General features: G+C 58.7%; 1 protein-coding gene across 1 annotated transcript in view; it reads right to left on the bottom strand.

Annotated features, from left to right (window-relative positions):
- IGSF9B (immunoglobulin superfamily member 9B) overlaps positions 1–9,982 on the bottom strand; it is a 41,681-nt gene that overhangs the window by 10,419 nt on the left and 21,280 nt on the right. The window contains exons 13-18 of the mRNA XM_014941561.1: positions 7,251–7,426; positions 6,155–6,381; positions 5,916–6,000; positions 4,428–4,589; positions 3,661–3,706; positions 692–2,338 (exon numbers count right to left, since the gene is read on the bottom strand). Coding sequence (XP_014797047.1) covers positions 692–2,338; positions 3,661–3,706; positions 4,428–4,589; positions 5,916–6,000; positions 6,155–6,381; positions 7,251–7,426 — 2,343 coding nt within the window. The remainder of the gene's footprint in view (positions 1–691; positions 2,339–3,660; positions 3,707–4,427; positions 4,590–5,915; positions 6,001–6,154; positions 6,382–7,250; positions 7,427–9,982) is intronic.

Genomic DNA, 9,982 nt, shown 5'->3' with positions numbered 1-9,982 from the left:
AAAATGTGGCTCGAACCCCGCCAAGACAACAAGCCAAAATGAAGCGAGACGAAAGGATGGGACGAAAGCACGGCTACGGGGTGGGTCTAAGGTGCTGTGAAAGACGGAGGGAAAGAGGAGAAATACAGAGAGAAAGAGAGAGAGAGAGAAAGAGACGCTTTTTTGCCTGGAGCAACCCTGGTACCTGGAAAACCAGCCGCTACTCTCTCTAGTGCAGCCACATCCCTCTTTAGGGCAGGATCTGAGCGTGCCGGCAGCCTCCCGATCTCCGCTGGGCTTAGTTTATTTTTATTTTTTTTTTTCCTCCTCCTCTCTCCTGACACGCTGCTGGTGTGGCTAAGTCCTGGATCTCTCCCTGCCCGCGTCCCGGGGCTGCAGCATCCCTTTTGCAGGTGGGGTGGTGGCCATGATTAGCTGTTTTTCTGTCATGCATTAAAAGCTCTCTAGATGCCGCGGGAAAGGAAGAGGAGGAAGACAGAGGCGCAGCGTCGACGGCGGCGGCCCTAACGCTCGAAGAAAGCCAAGAGCCAGCAGCTAGAAGAGGAAACAACCGCCAGTGACACCAGGACAACTTACCCAACGCCAGCCGGGGAGACCGGGTCTTTGCATGGCCAGTAGCCCGGAGTCACGGCCGCCGGGGAGGAAAGGGTTGGGGGGGTTCACCACGGGGGGGGGAGGCTCAAGAACTTACCCCGTGGCGGCTACCGTGGTGGATGTCGTCTCCGGTTGGAGAATCTCCTCGCCAGCCCTCCTCGGGGAAGGGATGTCTCCGAAAACATCCATGGCGTCCACGGGCAGGGAGGAGCCCTGGGAGGCGGCGAAGCCAGTGGCCAGGGAGGCGAAGGCGGCGGCGGCAGCGGGTCGGTAGCTGGGGCTGCCTCCCCGGCTGCTGGGCGCCGGGGACCCCGTGGAGGACGGCGTGGACTTTCGGGAGAAGCTGACGGCCGCCGGGGGCTGCAGGGTGATCTCCGACACTTCCGCCTGCTGGATGAGCCCAGGCCGGGGCCGGGCACGGGCCGTCAGCTCCGGGGAGCTGTTGCGGGAGCTGAGGGGGCTTTGGGTCAGTGGAGAAAGCCTTGAAGGTTGTAGCACCACCTGATGTAAACTGGGCTCAGCCCTCCTGACCTGCCGAGGGCTGGGCCGAGGTCGGGGTTGGGGCTCGTACCACCTGGTGTCCAGGCTGAATGTGCTTGTGCCGCTGGGGCCGACGGGCTCGGACGGTTCGTGGTAAGGCAACACGGGTATGCCCATACCTTGGCTGGTATGTCTTAGCTGCCCTTGACATCCCATGGGTTGCATAGGTTTGTCCTGCCACTTGGTGGTGGTGGTAGTGGTGGTGGGCACAGAAGACTGGCCCCTGCCGGGTGACTTGCCGGTCCAGCTCTTTGGTGCCTCCAGGGGCAGGATGCCCGGGTAGGACGCAGGGACCACTTGGAGGGAGGAAGGAGGTGGCCCCCGAGGAAGGCAGCCGGTGGACTGGCAGCCATCGGCCGACTCGCAGGGCTGGAGCTGGTGGGGGAACGGCGCCGGGGCCGGCTCCAGGCCGCCGAAGGGGAACTCGGCCCTACCCCAGGGCTCGGGGGACCGGCCCCCCGTGGGGGTCTGGGCCAGGGGCAACGTGCTGTTGGAGGCGTTCTCCCCGTTCTCCTCGGGGATGGTGGGGTGTCCGAAGGGCCCCTCGGGGGGCAGCGGCGGGGAGGACATGACCGAGCTCAACGGGCTGACTTCTGGCATGTAGAAGGGCGGCGGGTCCACCTCCCCGGGGCTGCTGCTGCTGAGGTAACCGTAAAACTGGTGGTGGAAAGCCCGGGGGGCCGGCGGGCGGGCCTGGCCGGTGGCCTGCAAGGCGCCGGGACCCTCCAGCGCCCGGTGGAACCGGGGGCTGTATGCTGGTGGCTGAAGGTAGGACTCCTGGCTGGAGGAGAGAGGGGTGAGCTGGGCTTTCAGGGCGGTGACAGAGGCGGGGACGACGGGGTCGTCATTCTCCTCGTCCGACTGCCTGAACTCGGGGTACATGTCCGTCTCCTCCACGAAGGGGAAGCCCTCGATCCGCCGCGTCTTCAAGGAGGGCTCCATCTCCGCCGGGTCCATGACGAAGCGGCCGTCGGGCCCACGGCTGATGAGCTCGATGGGGGTGGTGGCCTCGGCTTCGGCCTCCGCCTTGGAGACGCTGTACTTCTTGCTGCTGATGGCTCGCTTGGTCTTCTTGTAAAGGGAGAGTTCCTTCTCCTTGGTGGGGCTCAGCATCCGCTTGGCCTGGGGGCCCTGGTCATCGGAGGACTCCGAGGGGGGACGGAGCGTGCGGATGCTCTCGGGACTCACCTTGCCAGAAGACAACCTGGACCACAGAGGAGAAAAACCAAAGAGAGGGGGATGGTCACCCAGAGGGGAAAGAAGGTCTTCTCGCCCAGAAGAACCGCCAGCCAGATCCGGCAAACAAAATCCTCTCAAAAGAGGAACCACTGGGAGAACTTCGCCGGAGGTAACCAGGATGGCAGAGTCTTGCACAAGCCAGAGGACCACCAAAAATGCACATCGCCCCAGCTCCTTGGGAGCAGAGCTCAGCACTCTCAGCATCCCTCCCAGGGCAGGCAGCTCATGCCAACCCCTTGCAATAAGCTCCACCAACACCTTGCAACAAGCTCCGCAGCCCCAGCAGGACGAAAGACAGATCCAGAGCTTACTTCCAACTCCTTCAAAGGTTTCCTATGTTCACTTGAGCTATCCACACCTGGGAAAGCCCCCGTAAGGAGGGACATCAGGCAAATGTCCCCCTCCCACAGAACTCAGCATCTCACTTGGAGATGCTGATGGATCACTTCAACTTTTTCCCTCATTCTCAACACTCAGACCTAAGGCTGAGAGCCTCAAGAGGCAAGGAGCACCAGGATAGTTCACTCATCCCAAATCCAAGGTTTGTCCCAGCCTTGGGCAAACAGGATCGAAAGGCAAAAGATCCAACAGAGAGAGTGCAGGCATGGTTACTTCAGCACAGTGGAAGAACCGACAAAAAGCAAGATTAAGATCCAACAGGGAAGATCCTCCCACTGCTAATTAGCAGCTATAAATGCTTGTGATGGGCTCTGCAAGGAGCTGTGGCTACTGCAGCACCACGATCCACCACCTTTGGGCACACGCGGAAAGAGGCTTCAGCAGGGCACTCTTCATGGGAAAAGAAAAAGATAGGGGTGTAAGATGCTCTGAATTTCCCAAGAAAAATGAGAGCCAACAGAGAATGACTCAAAAACCACACCAAGCTTGCACAAAGGACTCCACACACAGCAGGCTAGACCTTCTCCTGAGGAGAAGCTGGGTGTGCAATTGAGTTCCACCAGTCAACTCCAGCTTTGGTCAACGTCCATAGATCCAACGGGGTCCACTCTTAGCTTAAAGTTTGCCGTGTTTGTCCCTGCTCCTAGCAAAAGCCGAGGGAACGCCGTCTCCAAAAGGGATGCTGCAGCGCGCCCAGAGAGACCCTACCAGTTGGGACTGCTTTCTGCTCCAAAGCCCCTTTGTCTCTTGTGAACCACTCTGTTCCCACAAGTTCAGGGAACACCCAAAACAACTCCTCAGAAGCCATTTCCATTTGAGCCTTGCAACAACTGTAGGAAGGAGGCACCTTGAAGACCCCCATCCTGGTGCCGCATCTAAGATACTTACGGGGACTCCAAACTCTTCCTGCAGTGGGTTATCGAGAGAGGAGGGTCTGGAAGAGAATAAAAAGGGGAAAGAAGAGAGAACGCTAAGGAGGCGCAACACGACAGAGACAAGACAAAACCCAACATCAAGACAACAAAAAGACACTCAACAAGAGGCCGAGGTTTCATTGCTCCAACGCTTTAATGGTTGCTGACAATAAACAGCTCCCGTCACAGGGTCCTGCTGCCGCGGTCTCGCAGGCGAGAGGAGAAGGAGCTGATTCCCCTGCCCTCTCTGGCTCCCCAGCTGCCCTCATCCCTGCTGCAGTCCCAGCTTTCGGGAAGCAGAGCCGCAGGGTCTCCTTGTGGGGGTCTTCTCTAGCCTAGCGCGGCCATCGGGCACTGCCCGCTCCGGGCTGGGCAGGAAGCAGCTGGAGAACCCAGCTCCAGGGGAACCTCCAGATAGGTGAGCGGTGTGTCCCCCCCATTCTCTGTCCCAAAGGACACCCCAGCCCTAAAATTCCCACCCCGGGCTCTAGGAGTTATCACCAGTTTCTCTGTCGCTTCTTCACCCACCCTGCCTCTCCCGCTCCCGACCACGGGCGCTTTCAGGCACGGCCGAGGGATGAAGTCAGGGTTTCACCTGAGGACGCGCACGGACGGAAGAAGAGACAGACAGACAGACAGGGAAGACAGTTACCACCACAACACAACCAGGGAGGAGCGAGGAGGAGGAGGAGGAGACAGGAGGGAGGAAGGAAGCCCCACCGGTGGAGGGGACGGGCTCACCTTTCTTGCGCTTGAGCTTGCGTTTGCGTTGCTTGTTGACGAAGCAGGCGGCGAGTGTGCTGAAGAGGATGGCAGCAGCCAGGAAGCAGATGGTGGCAACGATGCCAGCCAGCACAGGGCGGGCTAGACCCTCGTCCGTCAGGTCAGGCTGAGGGAATACGTCTGGGGAAAGGAAAACCCACAAACAATTAGGTGTTATACACACACACACCTCTACCCGCTGCCTCCCCCAGGGACCCACCACAGCGTGAAAGCAACTGGTACCAGGAATGATAATCTCTGAGTAAAGACCCTGCTTTCAACCCAGCCCACCTGGGGAGAGCAGTCAGTGCTTCTGCTACTGCCAAGGGATTTAGTGACCTCATACCAGATAAACCTTTTTGCCTTGGCTGATGGAGACCGAAGGAACAAGCCTCTATGCCCCGCAAATACACATTTACGTACAAGCGCAGACAACTGCGCCAAACCCACAGTTACCTCCTGGCTGAATCACCTGCCTGCAGCACCACAAGGAATTTTACCCTGTCTGTCAGTGCTTCATTTCAGCTTTTCAATGAAAACTGGGCTTTGAACCTTCGTGATGCCTCTTTGCTAACCACGAAGGCATCCGAGCCACCAGCAGACCTCGGCTGCGGCCGTTTGGGGATGCAAACCCCACACGCACCGGCAGATCCCACCAGGAACACCGGCTTTTAGCTGGAGAGGGCAGCTGCCTGGGGCCAGCCGAGCCCTGTGAGCGCTGCCAAGCCCCATCAGAAAAAATCCTGCGAGAGGAGGCAGGGCAGGCAGGCGAGCAGGCAGGCAGGCTGGCTGGCTGCACCACTTGGGGGCAGAGAGAGACCGCAGCATTCCTGCGCACAGCAGAGCTGGGTGGCTCCTCGTTTTTTCCACGAGAGCCATAAAAAGCAAGGTTTCCACCGCATCCCCGTCTCCTCCTGCTGCCTTTGCCTTTCCCCATCGCAACCGCGCGCCCTCCTCTGCCCCTTGGTTGATCAAGGAGGAATCCTCCGAGCTGGAGGTACGCGCAGGAGCTGCAGTCTCAAAGCTATCACCCCCCCCTAAGGAGGAATCCTCCGAGCTGGAGGTACGCGCAGGAGCTGCAGTCTGAAAGCTTCCACCCCCCAGCACCTCCTCGGACTCCGCACTGCAGTGCTGCATTTCCCCTCTCTCCACCTTTCCTTCCCGTTTCCAGGCTCTGCAGTGCCCGGTCAGAGCTTTGTTCCCCGGGCACCCCGCGGAGCCGTGATGTGCTGCCGCTCTGCGCCAGCGGACGCCCTACGGGGAGGACTAAATGGGGCAGCTCGTCCTCACCTCCTCCCAGTGTCACCAGGCCGGGACACTGATCCTAACCCTGCCCTCATCAGCCCAGCTCACAGCCCGAGCAGCTGGGGGAAAAAGCCCCAAACCAGCCATCGCTGTCATACCGACGCATGATGGAAGCGGAGATGCTCCCACAGCCGTGGGGCAGAAGAAGGAGCCACCCCTTACCTGTACTGGACACGCCAGCAACGTTGCTGGGTTCGCTGATGAGATCCTGCATGACAGCCAGGACACGGAACTCGTACCAGGTGTCCTAAAACACCAAGAACATCCGTCAGGTCCCCCATCACAGCCTCCAACCTTGCCCAGCTCCTCAAAGACCCCCAGTACGGGACTGAGCCACCCCAAAACCTTCTCCCCAGAGCTGCAGCCGCACCAGAGGTATGGTGTGGGGAGCCCCTGCTCACCTGGGACAAGTCCTTGGCAAAAAACTCGCTCTCGGTCCCCGGGATGCCATCGTCCAAGATTTCCCACCTCTCCGCGACGCGGAACTCCATGATGTAGCGGTCGATGGGGAAGCTGTGGTTAGCAGGAGGAAGCCACGACAGGAGGACGCCTTGCTGTGTCCGGTTGGCTGTTAGGCACCTCGGTGGGGTAACCAACACCAGAGGCTCTGGAGTTGTTACAGGGAATGCTGGAGAGAGAGCAGACAGGACAGGGACACCTTTGAGATTGGGGGGCAAGGGGAAGCGCAGAGGATGCTCCTCTCCCCATGGTGGTTGATGGACCACTGTGGCAGTGGCAGGTCTCACCTTCCAAGAGTTTAGGATACATCTTGGGTATGAGCTCTCTTATCTCAAAGATGTTAAAAAATGGCTTTCCAAAAAGCAGGGGACTCCAAGAAAAGAGGCACAGCACTAGAAAAGCTCCTGCTTCCGCCCACCTCTGCCTGAGATAGCCCCAAGGCAGGTACCAGCACAAGGCCCTTTTTGTGGTAGCTCCTGCTCTGAGCCGCACGCAAGTGATTTTGTGCTCTATTAATGCCTCCTGACCCCAGCTGAACTTCAGGAAGATCTGAAAGGGGACTGGTAAGAGTACAGCTCTCCCACGCTGTCTCTTCAGACAAGCTTTCAGGAGCCTCATGCATCCAGCAAAAGCTCCTGCTTCCGCCCACCTCTGCCTGAGATAGCCCCAAGGCAGGTACCAGCACAAGGCCCTTTTTGTGGTAGCTCCTGCTCTGAGCCGCACGCAAGTGATTTTGTGCTCTATTAATGCCTCCTGACCCCAGCTGAACTTCAGGAAGATCTGAAAGGGGACTGGTAAGAGTACAGCTCTCCCACGCTGTCTCTTCAGACAAGCTTTCAGGAGCCTCACGCATCCAGCAAAGTCTACAAGCTTCATCCAGGACCCTCCAGGAACTATCTTCTGCGTGGCTGGAAACTACTGCTGCTGATCACCAACTCCATCCCCTGCAGACACATGGATGGAGGCAAAGGGCCACTTCTCCCCATGGACTGCCTGAATCCCTTCCCTCTCCTCCCCTTGCACCCATGGAGGACCTACCTAGAGTGTTCACAGTGACCACCTCACTGAAGGAGCTGGTACCCAGCTTGTTTTGAGCCAAGACACTGAACTGGTATGCAGTCTCCGGTTCCAAGGTATCCACCACTAGCCAATTGGAACCAGCTGGCACAGGGAGAGACAGCCAGTCGTGGGGGCCAAACTGGGCTCTTTTCATCCTGCCAAGAGACAAGGGAGCATCCTCAGGGAAGGCGCCTTCGACAGGGAGGACAAAGAGGCAGCATTAACTTCTCGAGCGAAAAATGGAGCTTTCCCGAGTGATGGTTTGGTTTGACAGCAGCAATGTGTATGGACATGGGGCAGCCACTCGCCACCCCCGAGCTGGCTCGGGGACGTGAGGACCACCAGGCATGGGACACTGTCCCACTGTGCCACACCAGCATCCCCTGGCTCATACGGACACGGCCACCAGCCCTCCCCTCTGCTGAGCACCACCTGCACCCTCTGAGCAGGGTGAGGGACAAAAGCAGTGCCACCAGCCCTGCTCTGAGCTTATCTCCATCAGATTCCCATTGGGAAAGGTGGAAGTTGGCCCATTTTTAACTCTGGTGAGCGCTGTGAAGGGGATGGCTGGAGCAGGAGATGGGCCCCGTTCCCATTTGTACCTCGATGGCTCCCAAGGCAGAGCCAAGTTCTCCCTCTGTACATGCAATCTCACAAGAGACATTTAACTAAATCCCCATTTTTGCCATATTTGCCCAAGTGGGGGCACTGGGAGCCATCCCAGTGTGACCCCAGCACACAAGAGCCCGTAGCCACCTCCACAAGCCATAACTCTGCCGGGAAGCACCACGGTGAAAGAGCCCCCACATCCCGAAGCGGCATCACCGTGCTGCTTAGGATATCGCGAGTGCCAGGGATGCTCTAGGGAATCCCAGCCCCCAGCTGCAGGTTTTGGGGGTGCCCGCAGAGGATTTGGGCAGGTTTACTGCAGAAGAAGGTCTATTCTGCGTAGCTAAGCGGGCGATACCTACAGCCACCGGCACGCAGCCAGGGAAATTAAAAAAAAAACCACCGAGCAGCAAGTAAGAGATGGAGAAAAAGACAAAAGGGAGGGAAAGGTGAGGCGGGAGAAGCAGTAGTATGGAAACAAGCGTGTCAGTGGAGAGCCATGCACCCTGCAGCGTGCTTCCACCAAAACCTCCGGATCGCCGCGGCTCCGGCAGGGACTACAGCTCCCAGGATCCCCCGCCGCCGCAGCGGAGGCATGGAGGGCATCCTCACCCCCAGCAGGTTTTCCCTGCCCCGAGCAGATTTTCCCTGCAGCCTTCAGCATCCCATTTCTCCCCAGGGATGCCGCAAGGGGCTGAGGGTGGGGAGAGCAGAGGGTAAAAGCAGCATGAACGGTCTCTGGGCACGGCAGAGCGCCTTTGCGGAGGGAGAAGGGGAGAGAGGCAGGATGCTGCGGTGGCCTCAGCCCTCCCTGGGGAGCAGGGTTTGCATTTCCAGCATCAGCAGCCACAGAAGCAGGAGGCGAAGCCATCTTTTGCTCCAGCATCCCCTAGCCACAGGAAAACGCACTCCCTCTCTGGATAGCACTGGATGGTCCCAGCACCATCCACCCCTCCCAGGCTCCCCATCCCAGGGAGCAGCACAGCCCCCCAGACTCACACCCCACAAGGCAGGGCAAGGCAGGTCTCTGCCTCTCTGTCCCAGGGTCCTCCCAGCTCCCTGTGAATTCCCTGAGGCAAGCTTGGCACAAATGCCCTTCCCTGGGGTTGGGAAGAGCCCTCAAGGAGACAGGAACCTGACAGGAGCAGCTGCTGCCACCTCCCTCCAAGGTGAGCCACGTCTCCAGAGCAGAGAGGTTTAACCACTCCTTCCCAAGGACGTTTTCAGGAGAGCAAAGACTGCACCCCCTCTGCTCGCTCCCTCATTTTCCTCCTCTGCTCGCTCCATTTCTTCTCCTTTCTGTCTCCCAACAGATTGCTCACCCCCACCCCGCCAGTGCCCAGCCTCAGGCTGGAGAGCAGAAATCATGACAGGCAGCATCTACCCTCTCTCCGCTCCATCAGCAGCCTCCATCGGAGCAAATTAAGGCAAGGGAGGAAAGAAGAGAGCAGAGAAGGAAGGCTGAAGAGCGCCAGCCCCAGAATTGGGAAGGGAAGGCAATCATCCCCTCTATGTTTCCAGAAAAAGAAGGCAAGAGCAAGCACAGGGCCCAAAGAAAACCCTGACCTCACTGCAGCTACGTTTTACCCTCCCCTGCCCCAGGGAAAAGCCGGCAGGGCTGAGCCCCAGTGCGGGAAGGCAGGATGGATGTGGGTACCAGGGTAAGGTGGGAGCGATGGGAACAAAGCCCCGTGAAGCTCAGACCCGGGTTGGCATCTCACGGAGGCTGGTTGTGAACTCAGCCGGGATTTAACCACCTCCAGGGAGCCGCAGAGCAAGGAGAGATCATTTCTGCTTAGTCACAGCTCTTCCAGGACGCACTCTATAAAGGTTGTGTTTTCCAACCCTCTCTCTCCCAGCTGTTAAAGCTTCATAAACAGTTTAGCTTGAAATTAGATGCCAGCGGCAAAGTTACACGGATGCAAAGCCTCTTCCCTTGCACCACAAGCAGAATAAAACCTGCTGGGGCGGACAGTGGCACTTGGCTAGCAAAGGAGGGAGAAGAAACAGGGGGACCTACGTGATCCCACCACCATCCATCTCTCCTAGGGACCGCACAGGAGCTCAGCCCTGTAATGCCCACGGGCACCGAACCGGCCAGG

This window comes from Calidris pugnax, unplaced genomic scaffold, assembly GCF_001431845.1.
Source record: "Calidris pugnax isolate Ruff unplaced genomic scaffold, ASM143184v1 scaffold97, whole genome shotgun sequence".
Lineage (NCBI taxonomy): Eukaryota > Metazoa > Chordata > Aves > Charadriiformes > Scolopacidae > Calidris > Calidris pugnax.
The sequence above is the reverse complement of the archived record's forward strand: the minus strand, read 5'-3'. Positions and strand labels throughout refer to the sequence as shown.